We start from the raw sequence: 23,454 nt of genomic DNA, 5'->3' as shown, positions 1-23,454 counted from the left end.
GCGAGCCCTGTAGAAGATTGATGTGATTCGTCCACCAGGCGAGAGACAGACGGAGTGAGTCCGTGACGTGGACAATGGTCGACAGGGGCTGAAGGGACTGAGTCCATTGCGACCTTAGAGTCCACTGCATGACTCATGGCCAGGCGAGCCATTGGGGTGACCTGAACTGAGGACGCCATGTGTCCTAGCAGGATGAGAAAACGATGAGCAGTCGTCGAGCGTTGAGACTGCAGCTGATGCGCCAGAGACACGAGAGTGAGGGCTCATTAGTCGAGGCAGGAAAGCCTTTGCTTGTAAGGTGTCCAAGTCTGCCCCAATGAACGATAAGGTTTGAGATGGGATTAAGTAGGATTTGTCGTAGTTGACGAGAAATCCGAGTGAAATTAGTGTTTAAGGTGAGATGTAGGGATGACAAAGCGACTTGCTGAGTCAGAGCCCTGATTAACCAATCGTCCAGATAGGGGTAGACGTGAACACCTTGAGTCCTGAGGAAGGTGGCAACCACAACGAGGCATTTTGTAAAGACTCGTGGTGCAGACGCTAGGCCAAACGGAAGAACGCGATACCGATAGTGCTTGGGGCCTACGCGCGTATCTTATAAAATCCAGCGTACTTTTGTTTGCGCTTGGTGCGCGAACAAAAGTACGCGATCGTGCAAGTTTAGAAAATCTACCCCAGTATTCAAGGTGCGGTCTCACCATGGGGCGATACAGAGGCATTATGACATTTTCCGTTCTATTAACCATTCCCTTCCTAATAATTCCTAACATTCTATTTGCTTTTTTGACTGCTGCAGCACACTGAGCAGACGATTTTAAAGTATTATCCACTATGATGCCTAGATCTTTTTCCTGGGTGGTAGCTCCTAATATGGAACCTAACATTGTGTAACTACAGCAAGGGTTATTTTCCCTATATGCAACACCTTGCACTTGTCCACATTAAATTTCATCTGCCATTTGGATGCCCAATCTTCCAGTCTTGCAAGGTCCTCCTGTAATGTATCACAGTCTGCTTGTGATTTAACTACTCTGAATAATTTTGTATCATCCGCAAATTTGATAACCTCACTCGTCGTACTCCTTTCCAGATCATTTATAAATATATTGAAAAGCACCGGTCCAAGTACAGATCCCCGAGGTATTCCACTGTTTACCCTTTTCCACTGAGAAAATTGACCATTTAATCCTACTCTCCGTTTCCTGTCTTTTAACCAGTTTGTAATCCACGAAAGGACATCGCCTCCTATCCCATGACTTTTTACTTTTCGTAGAAGCCTCTCATGAGGGACTTTGTCAAACGCCTTCTGAAAATCCAAATACACTACATCTACCGGTTCACCTTTATCCACATGTTTATTAACCAGTGTTTATTACCAGTGAGAATATTTCTTTATTGTTTTTTCCTAAAGTATTTCGCTCAATTTCTTTATAATAAATTAATTCGCCTGAATTGTCTAGAGACCATACAGAAAGAAATCAGTATATTCTTGAGTAAATAATTAGTTTAAATTTACCTTGATTTCTGTATTTGCATACATACAAACCGAATTGTTTTTGAAGTTTGAAATGCATAAATAAAAAGTTAAAAAAAAAAAGAAAAAAAAAAAAAAAAAAAAGAACATAACCATTTCTTATTATCGCCAGGACCCACTGACCACCATAATTTGGGTCCATCTCTGAAAGAATAAGAGACAATGGCCACCTATCTGTAACCTGAGATAGGACCCCAAAGCACTTATCTTGTTGTTCCAGAGCCTCTCTTACCATCCTTTACCTCCTTTTATAGATGGAAAAGAAAAATGACTCCATGACAGAAACTTAGTTCAATCCTCCAGGAGACAGGACCTTAGAGTTTCTCCATGCCTTTACCAACCTCTCCAGCTCTTCACTGAACAAGAGCTGACCCTGAAAGGGCTGCCTAGCCAAATCAGTCAGAGATAGAGATTGAGGATCCGAGGCACCTCCAGAGAAACCGCTGAATCGTTATCATGGACACTCCCTTCTGGCCAAGGAGCACACCAGAGCATAGCCAACTCCAGCTAGACTCGCTGTCCCTGGCCCTACTGGTGGGAAATACTGCTCAAGTCTTCCTGGACATTCTGCATCAGATATATTTCAGATCTGCCACAACAGAACACATGCCATGATCAGAAAACCACACACACAATTCTAAGGCCTTTTTTTTTTTGTAAAATCTGAAAACGTGCCTCTCTGGGCTCAGGAAACTGCGCTGGATTTATGACCCACTGCAGTATTTAAAATGCGCCTCTTCAGGCTCAGAGCAAGGCCATACCCCACATCTATGCTCTGCTGCAATAAAAACGGACAACAGAGCTCCCTCTAAAACCTGAGCTCCAGCAGGAAAGTGTCATTTGAATGTGGTCTCAGCAGATGATCACCCTGTAGATATATCTCATAATGGCAGTCTTGAGCTTCACAACAATCCTGACAATATTTACTACTTTCCTCAGCCTACATATAAATCAGAGTGTGGTTCTGTGCCGGCTGCAGCAGCAAATGCAGAATGCTCATGCCTTCATCAAGCTCTCCGCTGAATGACACATGGTCCCCAACAAAGTAATAAAAGGTCAATTCAGACATCATTAAAATCGCTGACCAGCACCTGTTTTCATGAAATTTCAAAATGGCCACAGCTGCCTTCCAACTGTTACTTGGTTGAAAAAACAAAACAAAACACAATACTGTTGGTCGAAAACCCCCATTGAAAGGTTGGGAGGACTTACCCGCACCGTTCCATCCCCAGATGCATGCACTAAGACCGCACGTTGTACATAGCACTGGCTTTGCTTTCCCCACGCCATGACTCCACTCAAGCATTGCCTGCAATCCAAAATGCCCAAACCAGATATGCATGCAGGCTTCATCTATTGCTCAGAGAGGGCTGTCCTGCTCTCTAGTTGCCATGAACTTTGGCTGCTGAATAGCCAGCATTCCCCTTTGTGAAATTTTTGTTTTTAGCTTTGCTGCTGCAGCCAGAAATAGGTTCAATATTTTAAAGGGGAAGCAGCAACATATCCTGAGAGCAAGGAAGGCAGGAAGGGGAGGAAGAGAATTGAAAAAATGTATAAGTCCCCCTGGACCCCCCTTGGTCCTGGAGTACACTATTGAAAGAATAAGCACAAGGCTTTGGACCTGAATCAGTTCTGAATACTGAAGAAGAGTAGAGTAGAAGTGAGGGGAGAGAGGAGGAGACAGAGGGAACCAAGTTCTCAAAATGGTAGCTGTCTGGGTCTCTGGCCGTGTTCTCACCTCAGGAGTTGCCAATCATACAGATATCCTCTTCAGTTTAGGGCCAAGCTCAATGGAGGAAGGGAGAATTCATCTGTCACCTCAGGAGCAAGGCACCAGGAGTTTTCTGTTCACCCAGCCTAATCAGGTCTTCAAGTTCTAGCACATGAAGGTTGTCCACAATCTGCTAGCGACAGAGAATACTGGCAGGCTGATGTCAGCACAAAGGTATATAAGAAGTGATATCAGCAAGCCTGTTGTTCTCCATCTGCATAACCCACTTGTCCAAGTTAGACTGACTGGATAAAGAGGAATATCTACCTTTAAGTGTTCCTCTGGTCTCTGGACTTCACATTATTAAAAGCTACATGTGAGTACCTTGGCCTATATAATGTTTATTGTGCCGATAAAATATAAACAACTCTGTAGGCTGCATGCCCCTGTATGTTTTTAGGGCCTACTATAATGCTGCACTAACTTTTCCCCTCTTCTCACTGCCAAAAATGACTAGTAGGAGAGCCTTCAAGGAGATGCTTGAGCAGTAGTATTGACCCATACTAATGGAGAGACTATGCACCTTTATCAATATTCATCTCATGGGCAGCTTACATTAAAAACAATTTTAAAATGTTTTGAGCTCAGTGTCAGCCTCAGGTAGCAGAAAATGTGCCAACTAAAATAAGTTGGTGCTATAATCAGAAGTTCAACCTACCTATAACATTTTTAATCGAAGATACATCCGCATCTGCCATTTTGTTGTGGAGATTATAGCATGCGTTACAGAATTCTTTCCTTTTGATGCTTTCTCCAGATGACACTAACATACAATCATCGCTGTCCTCTGAAAAAATAAGATCTGTCTCTGGAATGGATGAACTCTTATTTACAACATCCATGATATTCCGTTGGGCATTTGTCTCCAGCTGCTCATTTTCAGAAGCATTTGAGCCACAAATTGCTGTATTCTGAATATGCAGATTTGTTTCTTCAAAAACAGCCTTAATATTTATCTTATTAGTATGTCGGTTGGTGTAGACTCTGCAGCCTGGAAACATGGCATTTCCTGCTTGGGTTGTTGAATATGCAGGTTTATGGGAAGTATATATTTCCTCAAATGATGCTGCATCTTCTGAGCTGAACCTCTGTTTCTGCTTGGTGCCCTCTGTGGCTATTACACTTCTTTTGTGAATGGTTAGAGAGCTCTTGATTCCTCCATTAGCAATGAAGGAATGTTTTTCTGTGCACGTTTCCTTTCTGCTTTCAAATAGATCCCCGTTTTCTTGTACCAATGATATATACCTAAAAAATAAAAGGATTGTGTCTTACACTGGTTTTGTACTATGGCAGCAATTTATGCACAGTCACATTTTAATTCTTGTGAAGCATGCTGGATGCCAAACAGTTAACATTAGAAACTGAGGCTCTCCATTTCTTTATAAATAGATCCAAAGGAAGCTGCAGTGAATCTTTACTACATTACTTCATCAATGAGCCTCAATCCAGTTCTGAATAGACCAACTACAAAGGTGCAAAAGGAGATCTGTCTGTATCTCTATTCTCTTCCAAGATTACCAACTAGAAAGCAAGGAGACCTCACTGTGTGTTTGCTTTATATAAAATAGTCATTTGTTCACTGGGAACAGAATATCGCCAACTTACTCAATTCATGCGGATTGTATCCCCAGTTCCAGTATAAGATCTGACTGGCGTTGTTCCAAAACAACTTAAACATGCCATCATAAAACCCACCCTTAAAAAACCCAACCTTGACCCTGCAAATTATCGCCCAGTCTTGAACCTCCCCTTCCTCTCCCAAATCCTGGAAAAAATCATCAACCGACAGCTCACTGAATACCTCGATGAATATCACATACTCTTCCCATCCCAATATGGATTTCGCAGACTTCACAGCACCGAAACCCTTCTCATCTCCCTCTCTGAATATATACTAAAAACTCTGGTCAAAGGGCAATCCTACATACTTGCACTCCTGGACATCTCATCCGCTTTTGACACAGTCAATCACATCACACTCATAATATGCCTTTGAGAAATTGGCATCTCTGTACCCCACTACTATGGTTTCAATCATACCTTAAAAGACAGGCACTACAGTGTAAAAATCGGACACAGCGAATCAAAACATGTCAAACTATCACAAGGAGTCCCCCAGGGCTCCTCTCTTTCATCAACACTATTCAACATTTACCTCCTCCCGCTCTGTCAACTTATATCCAAACTTGGTCTCCCACACTTCATCTTCACGGATGATGTACAGATCCTCATTCCCATAACTGATTCACTCCCAAATGCACTAAAAATCTGGAACTCAGCCCTCTCCGACATAAACAAGCTCCTCTCAAACAACTTCCTTGCTCTTAACACCAGCAAAACTGGTGTTATTTCACCCCATAATAAACCCCCATACACTTCACAAAACCTCACAACCCCCCAACTCGCCACAAACACCTCCACCAACTCACAACATATTCGCAGCCTCGGTGTTATGATTGTTAACCACCTTAATCTAAAAAAGTTCATCTCCACCACCATAAAAAACGGCTTCTTCAAGCTTCACATACTAAAAAGAGTTAAGCCACTCCTACACCCTAACGACTTCCGCACAGCACTACAAGCCACAATCCTTGCCAAACTTGATTACTGCAACTCCATTCTTCTAGGCCTTCCAAAAAACTCAATACAACCACGGCAGATGCTACAAAACCCAGCTGCTCGCATACTCACCAACACACACCGTCACGACCACATTTTATTTATTTATTTATTTTTAATTTTTATATACCGAAGTTCTTGTGGGAATTACAAATCACTCCGGTTTACATAAAACGATGAACTGCCCAACAGCGGATGGGGGCTTTACATAGAACTGTAGAACATAAGGAACAATAAAACCGGATGTCAATTTAACATAGTAATAATAAATATAATATAATATAATATGTACATACAATTTAACTATTTAACGTAGTAGAGATGACCTGTCAAATCTACCATATAGATACAATAAGAGTAATATAGTGAACTTATGGATTCAAAAATTGATTGAGCAGTTGTGGAGTCCTGATAGTAGGAATTGGTGAGATGTCGATAATTTAGGGATACTATTATTTAGGAAGTCCTCTTGTCCTCCAGTTCCTACACTGGCTACCTGTCGCCTCCAGGATAATATATAAATCACTCACTCTCATACATAAGTCCATAGATAACCAAAATATGCAATGGTTCTGAGCAATTCATTTTCTGTAAGCCAAACAGACCAACCAGAACACAACACCAGGCAAAACTGCAGACTCCCATCACCCAAACTTACTAAACATGTATCCACCAGAGAACGATCATTTATCATCGCAGGAACAACTCTTTGGAATAACATGCCAATTAATCTTTGCCAGGAACAATGCCCCAAGAAATTTAAAAAAACAAACCTCAAAACCTGGCTTTTCAAACAAGCATATTCCTGACCTTCGCCTAACTTGCCCTTACTCTAGTCGCCTTCCCATGACCGCCTCTATTCTCGCCCTCCCCTCACTAAGACTTCTTCCTCCCTATTCAGAACCCCCTCTCTCCCCCACCGCTTCCTGAACATAATGGACTGTACCCTATGGACCGTAATTATGCCCCCCTCTCTGACGTTTGAAAATCATGAAGTGTTATATATATTTAGTTTAAGTTATCCCAAAGTTTTCAGTTCTACCCCTGTTTCAATGTATGAATTATTCTTAATATGCTGTTACATGTAAAGCCTGTTGCTGCATTACGTTCCATTGTAAACCGAGGTGATGTTCCAAACGTGCCACGGTATATAAAAATCCTTAAATAAATAAATTAGTATACTGGTTACAGAATTGAATTATAGTCCCCAGATATCATAAATCTTCCTTGCATTTTCCCCTCTATGGAACTTGGGCAAGTTGTTTTTTCTTCTGTGCCCAAATTCATCTAACTGTAATTTGGTACCAACATTGTTCCTTTTCAGCACGGAAGGCTTACATAAAGTCCATGCTGGTAAGGGCAACTACTCAGATAGGTTGTGAACTGTTTGTTAAAAAGAAGCACAACTGAAATAGAAACTTGGGAGTGCTTCTAGTCTGCTTTCCAGGGCCAGCAATTAGTTCAGAGCAGACCCTTCCTCCTCAGCCAGTGTTTGTGGGGGAGGCAGTAATTGTATTAGGATTGCCAGAGTCTCATGTGCTTTGGGAACTGAATCACTTTGGAGCTGGGTTCTTCATGAACTAGAACCTTTTCTGCTTAAGTTAAGTACAAAATTGTTTGGTTATTATAATGCCCTAGTTCTAAGCACAGATATTTGCCAAAACTAGTGCACTGCCTGTTAAAAAGAAGCACGACTGAAATAGAAATTTGTGAGTGCTGTTAGTCTGCTTTCAAGGACCAGCCATTAGTTCAGAGCAGACCCTTCCTCCTCAGCCAGTGTTTGTGGGGGTGGGACTGCTTTCTAGCTAAACTGCTTTTTGGCAGCAGACTCAGTGTATTGCAGGGGGTATTCAAGTCCCCAGTCTGAGTTGAACTTGAAAGAGACAGCCAGAAGCACAAACTCTTGAGGAGAGATAAGGAGAAAGCTTAAATTAGTTACCCACACCTGCGGGAGTGTCTGTTCAAAATCAATAGCAGATAGTGTCCAGTTAACATCTTTGACCAAGGTTTAACTGTTTGACACCCACCCACCCCTAGGTTTGTGTTTCTAATATAACCTGCCTAAATTCATAAATGGCAACAAGGTAAATTAGTATTTCCCTAATTGCTATCCATCAGACCAATTACCAAAATGAGGTCTATCCAATGCAAATGTTGTGGAGCCTTTATATTGAGGGTAATCATTTGGAAACTTAAGGCTTGTCTCATTTGTTCACAACTCTTTACCTTGGGAAAGGAGCCGACTGAAGTTAAAGCTGAATTAGCTTCAATAAAGAAAGTCTTAGTCACTGTACATTATTCAGGAATTAATTTCCCATTACCACTGAATAACCAAATGTCAAGGAAAAAGATTTACTGTGGGCTCAGGCAGGATAAGACCGGTGACCCACAGACACCCGTTATTGGACAGCTGTGCAGCCAACAACTCTACCCCCCCCACTCACACAGGGCATTGAACTTAAAAAAACAGTATTACAGTGGGCTCTGGTAGAATTAGACCTGTGATCTGGAGACACACACTGTATCAAGTGCAACAAGTACAAAATGCCTTCTCTGTATTAAATACTGAAGAAGTTCTTATTTATTTATTTATTTTTAATTTTTATATACCGAAGTTCTTGTGAGAACCACAAATCACTCCGGTTTACATAAAACGATGAACTGCCCAGAAGAGAAAGGGGCTTTACATGGAACCATAGAACAGATGGAACAATATAACCGAATGTCAATTTAACATAGTAATAAATAAATATATGAGTATAATATATACAATTTAACTATTTAACGTAAAAATAACATGTTAAAGCTACAGTATAAATACAATAAAAATATGATGAACTTTTGTACTCAAAGATTGATTGAACAGTTGCAGAGTCCTGATAGATAGTAGCACTTCACCAAGTCCTACTATCTGAAAACTATGAAGTTTTCAGATAACATTTCAATCTTTTTCTTGAGAAAAAGATTGAAATGTTATCTGAAAAGAGAAGAAACCCAATGCATACAGAAATTCCAGATCAGAAACCAAAGAAAAAAAGCTCACTGTGATGGATGACTCTGCCAGAGGCACTAACCCTTTCCCTTGCACAAATACAAAGGGAAAAGTGGATAACAAAACTCAACTAAAGAGGTCACAAAAGGAGTCCAGGAACAGCAGTAACCTGTACGAAGAAAGCTGGAAAGCTATGAGCACAAATGCTCGTAGTTTGGGCAATAAAATCCCAGATCTGTAAACCCTAATGGTGGAGGCGGACTTGTACGTTGTTGCTGTCACGGAAACATGGTTTACGGAATCTCATGACTGGGATACAGCAATACCAGGCTATAACTTGTTAAGGAAAGACAGAGAGGATAGGAAAGGGGGAGGAGTGGCTCTTTATGTCAGAAACAATATCCAAGCATCGGAGCTGCATGGAAGATGGGGCAATGAAGAAGCACTATGGGCCAACCTAAAAAAAGATGGGACATCCATTTTTATTGGAGTGGTTTACAGGCCTCCAAACCAAAAAGAAGAGCTGGACAGAGATCTGGTTGAAGACATCCAAAAGATGGGAAAGAAGGGAGAAGTGGGGATCGTTGGAGACTTTAATATGCCAGATGTAGACTGGAGAATCCCATCTGCAGAATCTAATAATAGTAGAGAAATAGTGGATGCCCTGCAAGTAGCTTTGTTCAAACAAATGGTTATGGAACCCACGAGAGAAGGAGCTATACTTGACTTAGTGCTCACTAATGGAGATAATGTCTCTGATGTCCAGGTGGGCGCCCACCTCAGCACCAGTGATCAAACGGTATGGTTTAATATCACAAAAAAGATACGGAAAAGAAGCACAAAAACCCGAGTTTTGCAGTTCAAAAACACAGACTTTGAAATGGGGAAGTACCTGGAGGAAGAACTAAAAGGCTGGGAGAATGAGAGATATGTGGATAAACAGTGGACCAATCTAAAAGGAGCAACTGCCAAGGTAACTAATCTAGATGTTAGAAAAGTAAAGAAAAGCAAAAGAAAAATGAAACCTATCTGGTTCTCAAAGGAGGTAGCTGACAAAATAAAGGCTAAAAGAACAGCATTCAAGAAATATAAAAGATCCCAAAGGGAGGAGCACAAAGAAGAATATCTGGTAGAACTGAGGGAGACGAAGAAATTAATCAAGAGAGCAAAAAGTCAAGCGGAAGAGAGGATTGCCAAGGAGGTAAAGAGTGGTGACAAAACATTTTTCAGATACATCAGTGAAAAGAGAAAAGTTCAAAAGTAGTATAGTGAAATTGAAAGGTGGAAAGGATCAATGTGCGGAGAGAGACGAAGAAATGGCAGAAATATTAAACGAATACTTCTGTTCTGTATTCACTAAGGAGGACCCTGGAGAAGGCCCGTCCCTAGTTAACAAGAAACTTGAGGGGAGTGGAGTAGATGTAACTCCATTTACAGTAGAAAATGTATGGGAAGAGCTGGAGAAACTGAAAGTGGACAAAGCCATGGGGCCTGATGAGGTTCATCCCAGGATACTGAGGGAGCTCAGAGATGTGCTGGCGAGTCCGCTGTGTGACCTGTTCAATAGATCCCTAGAAACGGGAGTGGTGCCGAGTGATTGGAGAAGAGTGGTGGTGGTCCCGCTTCACAAGAGTGGGAACAGAGAAGAGGCTGGTAACTACAGACCGGTTAGCCTCACGTCTGTGGTGGGAAAAGTAATGGAGTCACTGTTGAAAGAGAGAATAGTGAACTATCTACAGTCAGGAGAATTGATGGACCAGAGGCAGCATGGATTCACCAGGGGAAGATCCTGTCAGACAAATCTGATTGACTTTTTTGACTGTGTAACCAAGGAATTGGAACAAGGAAGAGCGCTCGATGTAATCTACTTGGATTTCAGCAAAGCTTTTGATACGGTCCCGCACAGGAGACTGGTGAATAAAATGAGAAGCTTAGGAGTGAGTGCCGAGGTGGTGGCCTGGATTGCAAACTGGTTGACGGACAGAAGACAATGTGTGATGGTAAATGGAACTCTCTCTGAAGAGAGAGCGGTTTTAAGCGGTGTACCGCAAGGATCAGTGTTGGGACCGGTCCTGTTCAATATCTTTGTGAGCGACATTGCGGACGGGATAGAAGGTAAGGTTTGTCTTTTTGCGGATGACACTAAGATCTGCAACAGAGTGGACACGCCGGAAGGAGTGGAAAGAATGAGACTGGATTTAAGGAAGCTGGAAGAGTGGTCGAAGATATGGCAGCTGAGATTCAATGCCAAGAAGTGCAGAGTCATGCATATGGGGAGTGGAAATCCAAATGAACTGTATTCGACGGGGGAGAAGGGCTGATGTGCACGGAGCAGGAGAGAGACCTTGGGGTGAGTGTCTAATGATCTGAAGTCGGCAAAATAATGTGACAAGGCGATAGCTAAAGCCAGAAGAATGCTGGGCTGCATAGAGAGAGGAATATCGAGTAAGAAAAGGGAAGTGATTATCCCCTTGTACAGGTCCTTGGTGAGGTCTCACCTGGAATACTGTGTTCAGTTCTGGAGACTGTATCTCCAAAGAGACAGAGACAAGATGGAGGCGGTCCAGAGAAGGGCGACCAAAAAGGTGGAAGGTCTTCATCGAATGACTTATGAGGAGAGATTGAAGAATCTAAATATGTACACCCTGGAGGAAAGGAGGAGCAGGGGTGATATGATCCAGACTTTCAGATACTTGAAAGGTTTTAATGATCCAAAGACAAGGACAAACCTTTTCCGTCGGAAAAAAATCAGCAGAACCAGGGGTCACGATTTGAAGCTCCAGGGAGGAAGACTCAGAACCAATGTCAGGAAGTATTTCTTCACGGAAAGGGTGGTGGATACCTGGAATGCCCTTCCGGAGGAAGTGGTGAAGACCAGAAGTGTGAAAGACTTCAAAGGGGCATGGGATAAACACTGTGGATCCATAAAGTCTAGAGGACGTAAATGAATGTGGGGAAAAAAAAAAAAAAAAAGATTTGCATTCACAAAAAAGCAGGGAGTAGCTTGCTTTTTATGTCAGTTACTACCCCAAACCAAACAAGCCTGATACTTCACTTTCAATGCATATCCAGCATAGCTCTCTGCTTCAACGGCAGGGGAGAAAATCTGATACTTCAAGCAAACCCAGCATAGCTCTCTGCTTCAACAGCAGGGGAGAAAGTCTGATACTTCAAGCAAACCCAGCATAGCTCTCTGCTTCAACGGCAGGGGAGAAAGACTGATACTTCACTTTCAATGCATATCCAGCATAACTCTCTGCTTCAATGGAAGGGGGAATGAAGAAAGGTGTATCTATATACAGACAACCAACAAGGACTGAATTACATAGTCTGGGTAAACAAATAAGCATGGGTGTAGCTTGCTTATTGCGGCGGTTACTACCCCTAACTAATTAAGCTAGATATTTCACTTAGATGCAGCTCCAACACTGCTCTCTACATTAATGGTGGGGGTGGAAGGGAAATAGAACCAAAAGGTTACCAAGAGCCAAGAGAAACAGATAAGCATGAAAAAAAAAAAAAAGTGCGAAACTTGCTGGGCAGACTGGATGGGCCGTTTGGTCTTCTTCTGCAGTCATTTCTATGTTTCTATATGTATATTTATAATATTCTAAAAATTATAAAAAGTACACTAAGGTCATGTTTGGATAGATGGGACTACATAAGTCCAAATGATTGATATTTTGTCATGGACCCTGCCCGCGGGTCCCCCCGCGAGCAGGTACTGCTTACCTTTCTTCACCCGACGCGGCATGGGTGCCGCCGTCGGGTCTTCCAGTGCGGCCGGAGCCGCGGACTTCCTCTTCCTCTACACAGCACGGAGGCCGCATCCCCGCACTCGAGTGGTGGCTGGAGCCGCCCCCGGGGTCCCCTGCAGCGGCTGGAGCTGCTGCCGTCATCGAGGCCTGCCTCTCAGGCCAGCCCTGCTTCCTGCGTCGAAGACGTCAGTGCAGGCCGCTGTCCGCGGTCCTGCACAAGCTCCTGCTTCCTTCCTTAGGCACCGGCGTGTGCCTCTCTACAGGATTTAAAGGGCCAGACACAGGAAGTGTGCTGGCCCCACCTAAGATTGGACTTCCTGCTCCAGCCCTATAAAAGGCTGCTCCGTCACTTCAGTTTTCGCCTTGCATCGGAGTTACTTCACTCTGGAGGCTCCTGCCTGCCAGAGCTCCGTCAGGTCTTCTTCGTGGAGCTCCTCTTCGTTTCGTCTTCTTGTCATGTCAAGTCATGTTCGTGCCTGAGGTCCCCGTCCTGGTGTCTCGTCTTGATCTTCTGCTTCCTGATGTCCCAGGTTTCTTGATGTTCTGCTCTTCTTGGTGTTTGCTTCAGTGCTCCTGAGCCTTCTGGTCCTGTCAGGCCCGACTCCCTCAGATGACGTCTTTCCCGAGCGTGGAGTGGCCAGCAGGTGGACTGGTGTCCTGTGCTCCTGAGCAGTCATGTCCTGCCAGCCTTTGTGGTGCTTCGGACATCTGGCTTCGTCAGAGTCCCACTTCGACTGGATTCTTCGCTGCGCTGGTCCCGTTCTCAGCATGGTCCGTGACCAGCCTCCTCGGGCTGTGTAGGGCGCGCAGTGAGACAGGGTGTTCCGCGACCAGTCCCGCGGGTGGACTGTATAGGGCGCCCTGAGAGACAGTGCCAATGTCCTTCCGCCCAGCTTCTCGTCTGGACTTTGTCAAGTTCCTCGTCTCATCCTGGATGCGGTTGCATCAGTCTTGGTATCATTGTCAATGTCTTGCTCCTGATGTCGTCGCATCGACCATTGGTCCGTGATGTCTTCGCATCAGCCTTTGTGTCATGGCTTCGTCTGCGATGCCTTAGCATCGACCCTGGTGTCATGTCTTCTTGTCCAGGCCTGCTGCTCCATGCCGATCCAAGCGGCAGGTCCGAAAGGGCTCAGAATGGTCGGAGGACCATTCATATTCCAACATCATCATGTTGTTGGCCTTGGAGCTTGCAGGCCTGGCAGAGGGTAAGCCCGTCAGCCATGCTAGAACACGCCGTCAACCCTCAGTTCGGTCCTGGGCACACTAAACACCCCCTTCTTGATAGAATGCAAGGCCTTTAAAGGCCCCTCACGTGACATATTTCCTAAAATAGTGGACACTAATTAGATGTTGCAAGCCAAAGTCATCCATCTAATACATTTAATGGCAAGAGCAATTACATAAAAAAACCACTGCCTGGGATATTATTAGAAAATAAAAACAGAAAAAAAACGTATACAATTAGAGAGAAAACAGAGTTGCTTACCGGTAACAGGTGTTCTCAGAGGACAGCAGAATGTTAGTTCTCATACATGGGCGACATCATATGGAGCCCAACATGGAAAACTTATGTCAAAGTTTCTAGAACTTTTACTTGCCATACTGAGCATACCCTATACCACACGTCCACGTAGGGTCCCTCTCCAGTCTCATAACATAGAATTAAGAATAAAACCAAATAAAGAAGAAACCCAACTCTGCAGGGTAACAGGCCGGTTTCATGAGGACTAACATCCTGCAGTCCTCAGAGAACACCTGTTATAAGTAAGCAACTCGGCTTTCTCAGAGGACAAGTAGGATGGTAATCCTCACTCATGGGTGAATCCCTAGCTACAGGCTGCCCAACATAAAAGGGGACCAACAAAAACCCGAAAAAGGTGCCAACGGGCACAACAGCAATCGTGTTGTTGGTAACAGAGGAGGAGACATCCTGAATTCAAGCAAAGGGCCCTAGGCGGGAGAGAGTTGGATTCTACACCTCAAACAGCTTCCGAAAAACAGATAGTTAAAACCTATCATCTTGTCAGCCATCCCTGTCCAAGTAACAGTGAGATATGAATGTATGGAGAGAACTCCACATCACAGCCTTGCATATCTCCTCCCTGGGAACTGCTCGCAAGTGGGCCACCAACACTGCCATGGCTTGAACAGAATGAACCTTGACATGACCCCCAAGATGCAGTCCCACCTGGACATAACAGAAGGAGATGCAATCTGCTAGCCAATTTTTATAGTGTCTGTTTGACAACAGCAATGCCCAACCTACTTCTATCAAAAGAAACAAAAAGTTGGGTGGACTGTTTATGGGCTTCTGCCCACTCCAGATGGATGGCTAAGGTTCTCTTGCAGTCTAAACCGTAAAAAACTCCACTACAGTACAAGACTCCTACCTACTCCATCCCTCCCCGGTTCTTTGCCCATAACCCCTTTGAAGATAAGGGCTCCTATCCTCTCGAGCAAGATGCACCCACTCCCCATATCTACAATTCCATACTCTCCAAAGCACAAGCCCAACAAGCTTAGGATACTAGGCATACGACAGCAAAGATTAATCCCAATTATGATTTCCCCAATCTCACAAACGCTCGGCCTCACTCTTTTTACCCTAACCCTATTCAACACCCAATCCATCTCCTTAATGACCATCTGTCAGACAACAACCCAGACCTGTGCGCCGTTACTGAAACGTGGCTGAAACCTACAGACTCCTTCCTTCTTAACCACCTCCCCAACCAACATTATGATATTCATTCAATCCCCAGAATCAAAAAAAAAAAAGGAGGCGGCTTACTTCTAGCCGCAAAAAAGGGACTTGGACTCTCACTTCAACTTTCCACCAAAATAAGCAACCTAGAACTAGCCCTATTCAATTCGGATCATCTCCAAATTGCTCTGATCTACGCACCCCCAGGAATTTTAGACTCCGACCCTTCACCCCTTATCGAATTCACAACTAAGCATCTCAAGAGAGACAAACCATCCATTCTGATGGGAGATTTTAATCTCCATGTTGACATGTCCCCTTTATCCCACAACTGTGATTTATTACTCACAGCACTTAACCACTTGGGTTTCAGCCAGATCGTCAAAGGACCCACACACAAAGCAGGACATTCATTAGACCTTATCTTCCTTAACTAGGGTCTATCAGCCACCTCCAGCCCATCTATCATCCCAATCCCGTGGTCAGATCATCACATAATCTCTGCAGAGATTCATATTAAAGACCACCCTTGACCCGTCTTCCCTACAATCACAATGCAATACAGGAAACCTTGTCCTACAGATCTTCTTAGCAATCTGCTCTCAAAAGAACTGGTTCATCTTGATCTCACCAATGCACATTCGGCTGTCAACTCATGGATCAAGATAACAAGCGAGATTGCAGACCAATCATGCCCAACCATAACGAAATCCTTAAAACCACCTCACGCCAACAGGAATCCGTGGTACACCCCGGAACTCAAAAGCATCAAACAAAAACGCCGTAGCAAAGAGCTCAAATGGCGCAAGACCCCATCCACTGACACACTTGCCCAATACAAAGCCCACCTTAATGCATACAGGATATCTATCCTCAAAGCCAAAAAAGACTTCTTCGCAAAAAAAATTCATAACTTTTCATTCGATTCCAAAGCCCTATTCTCTGTCGTTTCATCCCTCACAAAACCCTCGCCCCCTTCCATCCCTGACGAACAAGCATCCAACAAAGCTACAGAACTAGCTGTCTACTTCGATAAGAAGATAACCAACCTCCTCAAGCCTATCTCCACAACTCAACCAACATCCTTTCCACCAGCTCAACCTACTTCCATTCCATGGTTTTAGGTTCTTTTTGAAAGATTGAGTTGTGGGGTTGAGCCTGAGCTGGGGTGGTAGGCTGTTCCATAGTGTTAGACCTGCTACTGTTAGGGCTCCTTCCCTTGCTGAGGTCAGGTGGGCCATTCTTGGTGATGGAGTAGGAATGAGTCCAGTGTTGGTGGATCAGAGAGATCTCTGGGAGGCTTAGAAATGAATGGCAGGGGTCAGTCAAATTTTTCTGTGTATAGTGCTTTGTGTACGAGTGTTAGAACTTTGTATTGAATTCTTTGTGGGATGGGAAGCCAGTGCAGGTTTTTGAGGATTGGTGAGATATGTTCAGATTTTTTGGTGTTTGAGGGTGATCTTGCGGCAGCATTTTGGAGTAGTTGCAATGGTCTGAGGGTGTTTGATGGGAGGCCCAGGAGCAGGGCATTGCAATAGTCAAGTTTGGAGAATAGGAGAGCTTGGAGTACTGTTCTGTAGTCTTGGGCGTAGAGAAGTGGTTTGACTCTATTGAGGATTTGCAGTTTGTAGAATCCATCCTTTATTATTGAGCTTATGTGTTTCTTCATGTTGACTTCGTTGTCAATGAGTACACCAAGGTCTCTGGCTGAGGAGGATAGTCTGTCTGTTGTATGTACAGAGGTGTTGTCTTTAAGAGGTGATATTGTCTTCTTGTTAAATGTGGAATATTTCGGTTTTGTTATGGTTGATGTTGAGGGACATTTGAGATAGTAGTTGTGTTATCTTCTGAAGGTGGTTGTCCCAGGTTTTTAGTATGTTTGTGATGGTTTCTTTAATGGGTAGTAGAATCTGAACGTCGTCGGCGTATAGGAAGATGATTAGGTTTAGTCCGGTTAGAAGTGTGCATAGGGGGAGGATGTAGATGTTGATGAGAAAGGAGGAGAGGGATGAGCCTTGAGGTACACTGTGTGTAAGGGGAATTTGAATGGATTTTGCGGAGTTAACTCTGACTTTGTATGAGCAGTTTGTTAGGTAGGATTTGAACCAGTTGAGTGTGGTGTTGCCTAGTCCGATGTCTCTTAGTCTGTTTAGTAATGTTTCATGGTTGATGGTATCAAAGGCGGCGGAGATGTCAAGTAGGATGAGGAGGTAGGATTGGTCGTGGTCCAGGTCTCTGAGAATGTGGTCTGGGATGGTAAGGAGGAGCGTTTCGGTATTGAAGTGTTTTCTGAAGCCATGTTGGGATGGGGAGAGGATGCTGACATTTTCCAGGTGTGCTGCAAGTTGATGGTTGACAATTTTTTCAAGGATCTTGGCGATGAATGGAAGATTGGATATGGGCCTGTAGTTTGATGGATCGGTTTTGTCGAGTTGAGGCTTTTTGAGGATTGGTTTGATGCTACCACACTTGAGGGAGTCAGGGAACGTGCCTTGTTCTAGTGATATATTAATTATGTCTGCAATGGGTCTAGCTATGGTGTTTGGGATTTGCTTTAGAAGTTTTATAGGTATGGGGCCGATGGAGTGTGCAGCTGAGTTTAGTTTGTGAATTATGGATTCTACTTCAGTTGAGGCAACTGTTTCAAATTGGGTTCCAGGATGGTGGGGTGAGATGTGCTGAGTTAGGAGGTGGCTGATTGGTGTGTGGGTTTGCGGCAATTATTTTGTTAAATTTGTCGTTGAAGTAGTTGGCGAGTTCTTCGCAAGTTCTGGAGGAGTCTTCTTGGAGAGGTGTGTTGGAGTTGGGTTGTATCAGGTCAGAGATGTATGCAAATAAGGTCCTAGGATTGAATTGGTGGTCATGAATCTTTTTGGCATGGTAATCTCTTTTGGCTTTTTCGATGTCTGATCTATAGCTATAGGACCGGATTTTAAAAGCCCTGCGCGCATAAATCCAGCCAGATTTACGCGCGCAGGGCACTCGCGCCCTATTTTGCATAGGCCGCCGGCGCGCGCACACCCCCGGGACGCGCATAAGTCCCGGGGCTTCGTAAAAGGGGAGGGGCGTGGTGCCGGCCCGGGGGCGTGGTCGAGGCCTCTGGACCAGCCCCTGGGTCGGGTGATGGCGCGCCAGCAGCCTGCTGGCGCGCGCAGATTTACGCCTGCTTTCAGCAGGCGTAAATCTGCCAACAAAGGTAGAGGGGGTGTGGAAAGAAAGTTCCCTCCGAGGCCGCTCTGATTTCGGAGCGGCCTCGGAGGGAACAGACAGCACGCGCAAGTTGCACAAATGTGCACCCCCTTGCGCGCGCCGACCCCGGATTTTATAGGCTACGCGTGTATCTTATAAAATCCAGCGTACTTTTGTTCGCGCCTGGTGTGCGAACAAAAGTACGCGCTCGCGCAAATTTATAAAATCTACCCCATATAGTATAGTGCTGTATCTGTCTTTTAGTTGAGGGGATGGATCTTTTCTCCATTTTCTTTCGGATTGTCTTAGGAGGTGCTTGATGTTTTTTTAGTTCAGGTGTGTACCTAGGTGTTTTGTATTTATTTGCTGTCTTGATTACTTTTTTGATAGTTGGACATTTGTTCCTTGCTACATCTGAATTGATGGCTATCCAAGAGTTTGTCGCGGTAGTTGCGTCTTTCATGTCAAGGTCTTTTAGTTTGGTTGATAGGATTTCGATGAGTTCGTTGATTGGGCATGGCTTGGTAAATTCGAAGAGTTTGTTGAATTGGTTTGCTTCTGTGGGTGAGTGATTTATATGTAGGTTAGTGTGGATGAGTTTATGGTCCCATGTCACTAATCCAGTAATAACAGTGGCTATTTCCTAAGTCAACTTGATTAATAGCAGTTTATGGACTTCTCTTCTAGGAACTTATCCAAATATTTTTTAAACTTAACTACACTAACTACCCTAACCACAATGAATTCCAGAGCTTAATTGTGCATTGAGTGAAAAAGAATTTTTTCCGATTTGTTTTAAATGAATTACTTGCTATCTTCATGGAATGTTCCTACTATTATCTGAAAGAGTAAATAACCGATTCACATTTACCCATTCTAGTCCTCTCAGAGGTCTATAAAATCCTGTCATATCCCTGCCTCAGCCATCTCTTCTCCAAGCTGAAGGGGAGCCATTCCATCCCCTTTAACATTGTTGTCATCCTTCTCTGTACCTTCTCCAGTGCAATTATATCTTTCTTGAGATGCGGCATCCAGAATTGCATAGTATTCTAGGTGCGGTCTCATCATGGAGCGATACAAAGGCATTATGACATTCTCTGTTTTATTCACCATTCCCTTCCTAATAACTCCTAACATTGTTTGCTTTTTTGACTGCCACAGCACACTAACCTGATGATTTCAATATATTATCCACTATGATGCCTAGATCTTTTTCCTGGGTGGTAACTCCTAATATGGAACCTAACATCATGGAACTACAGCATGAGTTACTTTTCACTATGTGCATCAACTTGCACTTGTCCACATTAAATTTCATCTGCCATTTGGATGCCCAATCATCCAGTCTCGCAAGGTCCTCCTGCAATTTGTCACAAGCCGATTGTAATTTAACTGAATAATTGTGTGCCTTCTGCAAATCGTATCCCTTTCCAGATCATTTATAAATATATTGAAAAGCACCAGTCCAAGTACAGATCCCTGAGGCACTCCACTGTTTATCTTTTTTTGACAGTGAAAACAGACTATTTAATCTGTCTTTTAACCAGTTTGCAACCTACAAAAGGACATTGCCTCCTATCCCATGACTTTTTTGTTTTCTTAGAAGCCTCTCATGAGGGACTTTATCAAATACCTTCTGAAAATCCAAATATACTATATCTACTGGTTCACCTGTATCCATGTTTATTAACTCTTTCAGCATGCCCTCTGCATTGTACAGCTCCTGCTCTCATTATACCTGGTCTTTGTCTGTGTCCCATGGTAGATACAGAAGGAGGATAAATATTGAGCGAGTCTACTCTACATTATGCATTTCTGTGAATAACGGAATGTTTTGGTAACTTTATATTAGACATCTCCGCGAATAGAGAGTACGCACAGATACCCTGAGGAAGGCAGTATTCACCAAAACATGGTCCATTTTGGGTGGATTTTGCGAGTGATCATGAAACCTGTACAGCTAAGTATTTCGAGTATTGATTTTATAGTACCACTTGGGTGGATTTTAGAAGTAATAAAAGTCAGTGTATTAGAACAATTGGGTTGGCTGAAGGTTGATGGTAAATGATTTAAATTCAGAGAGTGCAAGCAACACTGATACTGCAGACTATAATTGTTGTACAATTTTTTCTGACAGTAAATTTCTTCAAAAGTTAATAGAAGTTTATGAAGAAATTTTTTTTAAAAAAAATAAGTAATTTTTGGATGATTTTGGTTTTCCCTCTTTTGTTTTTGGTAATTTTAGAGAGAGGTGTTGCTCTGTATTGTGATTGTTAGAAATTATGCAAAACATATTTGTCCAAGTATTTACGTATCACTTAATTTGAGGTATTCTTGGTTTCAATTATTATTTTTGTATTTAAAAAAGGTGGTCATTTGTTTTAGCATTTGTTCATGCCAGTGATGAGATTTTATGAGAAAGACAATGAATTACTAGTAGAGACGTGGCAGGTTGAGTAAGCTGTAGATGAAATGGGGGGACTAGAGATAAAGTCCAGGGGATGGTAGCCCATGAAAACATGGTTGGCCCCCACAAAGGAGAGGGCCAGGAATTGTTGCAGTTGCTGGGATTACTATTGTATACTATAAATTCTATGCAAGTCTTCCACATCTACTCGCTCATAGAGTACATGCCAAGTACTCCTCCATCTGCTGTTTCTTCAAATGCCATCTCCTCTTCCAGCATCCAGAAACACAGGCCAGCAATAAGAACTGGATACGGCGAAAGCATGGGAAGTACTCTGCCGCGTGCAAGCCTTTCCCAATACACAGAGTCAATGCATTGTCAGGCCAATCCACCTCTTTTGGGCACCCGATTTAATATTTAAAATCGGCTGCCACATCCCTAGCGTCTCTTCAGCATCGGGCGCCCAGGAGAGGTGGCTGCCATGTTAGGAAAATGGATGCTCATCAATTGAGTGTCCCTTTTCCTAACCTGACTGCCAGTACACTTTTTATTTTTTAGGGTTCTTCTTTTTCAGTTCCTCAGACTTAATATCATGATATTGTCGGAGGAACTACAGAAAAGCAGAGTTTTCTGCTTTTCTGTAAACGTTTTGGGCTCCTCAAGAATTAATGCCTACTCCAGGGCAGGCGTTAATTTTTGAGGGTAAAAATGTGCACATCAGGTGCACTTTTTTTTTTTTGGCATTGGGGGGGGGGGGGGGGGGGGGAGTAGCTAATAGTCACATCAAAATGAATTTACATGTGATGAGCGCTATTAGCTACGCACTTGGTTAGATGTGCGTTTTGGACAAGCTAATGAGAAATTACTACTTACCCAATAACTTCCTTTTCCTTAATCTAGACAGACAAGCCGTTAAGCCCGTCACAACGGGCTACATTACATTTTTGTTTTCGGTCCATTTTCGAACACAGCACCCTCCTACACTTTTTCTCCCTCATTCCCCCTTCCCCTCAGTCACTCACCCCCTTTCCACCCCTCAGTCTTACTCACCCTCTGTCTTCCACTGCCTCCTTCCCCTCACTCTCACCTCCCTCCCCTTCCCTCAGTCACTCCCACCTCTCTCCCCTTCCCTCAGTCACTCCCCACCCTCTCAATCCCATCCCCTCTCCCTCAGCCCTCCTCCACTCCCTTTTTCTCTGCTCCACAACTTCTTACCCTTCCACTTACTCACATCCCTGTCTCTCACCTCTCCCTCATTCTCCCTCTCCCCTCACTCTTCCCCACCCCCTACCTCCCTCCCTCTCAGTCCCTCCCCCTCCCTCACTCTCACTCAGTCCCTCCCTCCCCCTTCCTCAGTCCCTCCCACTCCGTCCCTCTCACTCCCTCCCTCCCTCCCACGCTACTGGCCGCCGCTCCTCGTCGTTGTTCGCCGCCGCCGCTCGATGCCGCCATGTTTTTTTTTTTTTCTGATGCTGGCTGAGACAGACGTCCTTGCCCGCACATGCGCAGTAGAGCTGTGCTCTACTGCCGGTCATGGTCCATTTATAAGGTAGATGGGTTCAGGACCAGTGGGTTATGCACCTCTACTAGCAGATGGAGACGGAGCAAACTGACGACACAGTATATATACCCCTGCAGTGACATCAGCCTGCCAGTATTCTCTTCAAAAGAAACTGTGGAGAGTAACAAAAACTTGATTAAAAACAGATAACCATTTCAATACTCAGCCAACATGAAACACTGAGCTAAGACAAGAAATACATCAGCAACAGTCTACAAGTGAAGCAACACTTACAAGTAACCCCTGGAACACATAGCCACACAGAAGGACTATAAAACAATCATACTGAAGCCAAAGGCAGGAAGCTGAACCCATATGTCTAGATTAAGGAAAAGTAAATTATCAAGAAGTACTGTATTTTTCACTCCATAAGACACCTGACTTTGATCGTTCTTTCTGTGGGGAAAAAAACCCCACCCCAACCCTTTAAAATGTAATTAACTACAAGGCCCCCCCCCCCCCCCCAAGACTTGCAAAAAGTCCCTGGTGGTCCAGCAGGGGTCCAGGGGCGATCTCCTGCTCTTGGGCCGTCGGCTGCCAGTAATCAAAATGGCGCCGCTGGCCCTTTGCCCTTACTAAATCACAGGGGCTACCTGTGCCATTGGTCGGCCCTACTTAGGGCTGACATCAGATTGAAATCTGACTCAGTCTCCAACTGCTATCAGGAGCACACTATACCTAAAGGTCCTGAGCCCATCTGCTACACGCTAGGAAATGGGATTTTCCTTTGGCTCAGAATTGGAATCCATCCCAGGCACGCCCAGCATTTTCAAAGTCCGGGAAATCAGAGCCAGTTCATCTCTATGAAAGAGCCGCAATACAGTCCTATACAGCTCCAGTCCCAGAGGAATTTCCCCATCCTCCAGGGAGTCAGGATCAGCCTCATCATTCATGGCATCCAGATCCCTTTCGGGAA

General features: G+C 44.0%; 1 protein-coding gene across 2 annotated transcripts in view; it reads right to left on the bottom strand.

The window, feature by feature from the left end:
• The window catches only part of LOC115093852, a 73,837-nt gene that overhangs the window by 45,558 nt on the left and 4,825 nt on the right, over nucleotides 1-23,454 (bottom strand). For both annotated transcript variants that reach the window (XM_029606192.1, XM_029606193.1), the window contains exon 3: nucleotides 3,964-4,550. In XM_029606192.1, the coding sequence (XP_029462052.1) occupies nucleotides 3,964-4,550 (587 nt within the window). The remainder of the gene's footprint in view (nucleotides 1-3,963; nucleotides 4,551-23,454) is intronic.

Source organism: Rhinatrema bivittatum, chromosome 6 (genome assembly GCF_901001135.1).
Source record: "Rhinatrema bivittatum chromosome 6, aRhiBiv1.1, whole genome shotgun sequence".
NCBI lineage: Eukaryota > Metazoa > Chordata > Amphibia > Gymnophiona > Rhinatrematidae > Rhinatrema > Rhinatrema bivittatum.
This window is presented reverse-complemented; position numbering and strand designations above follow the sequence as displayed.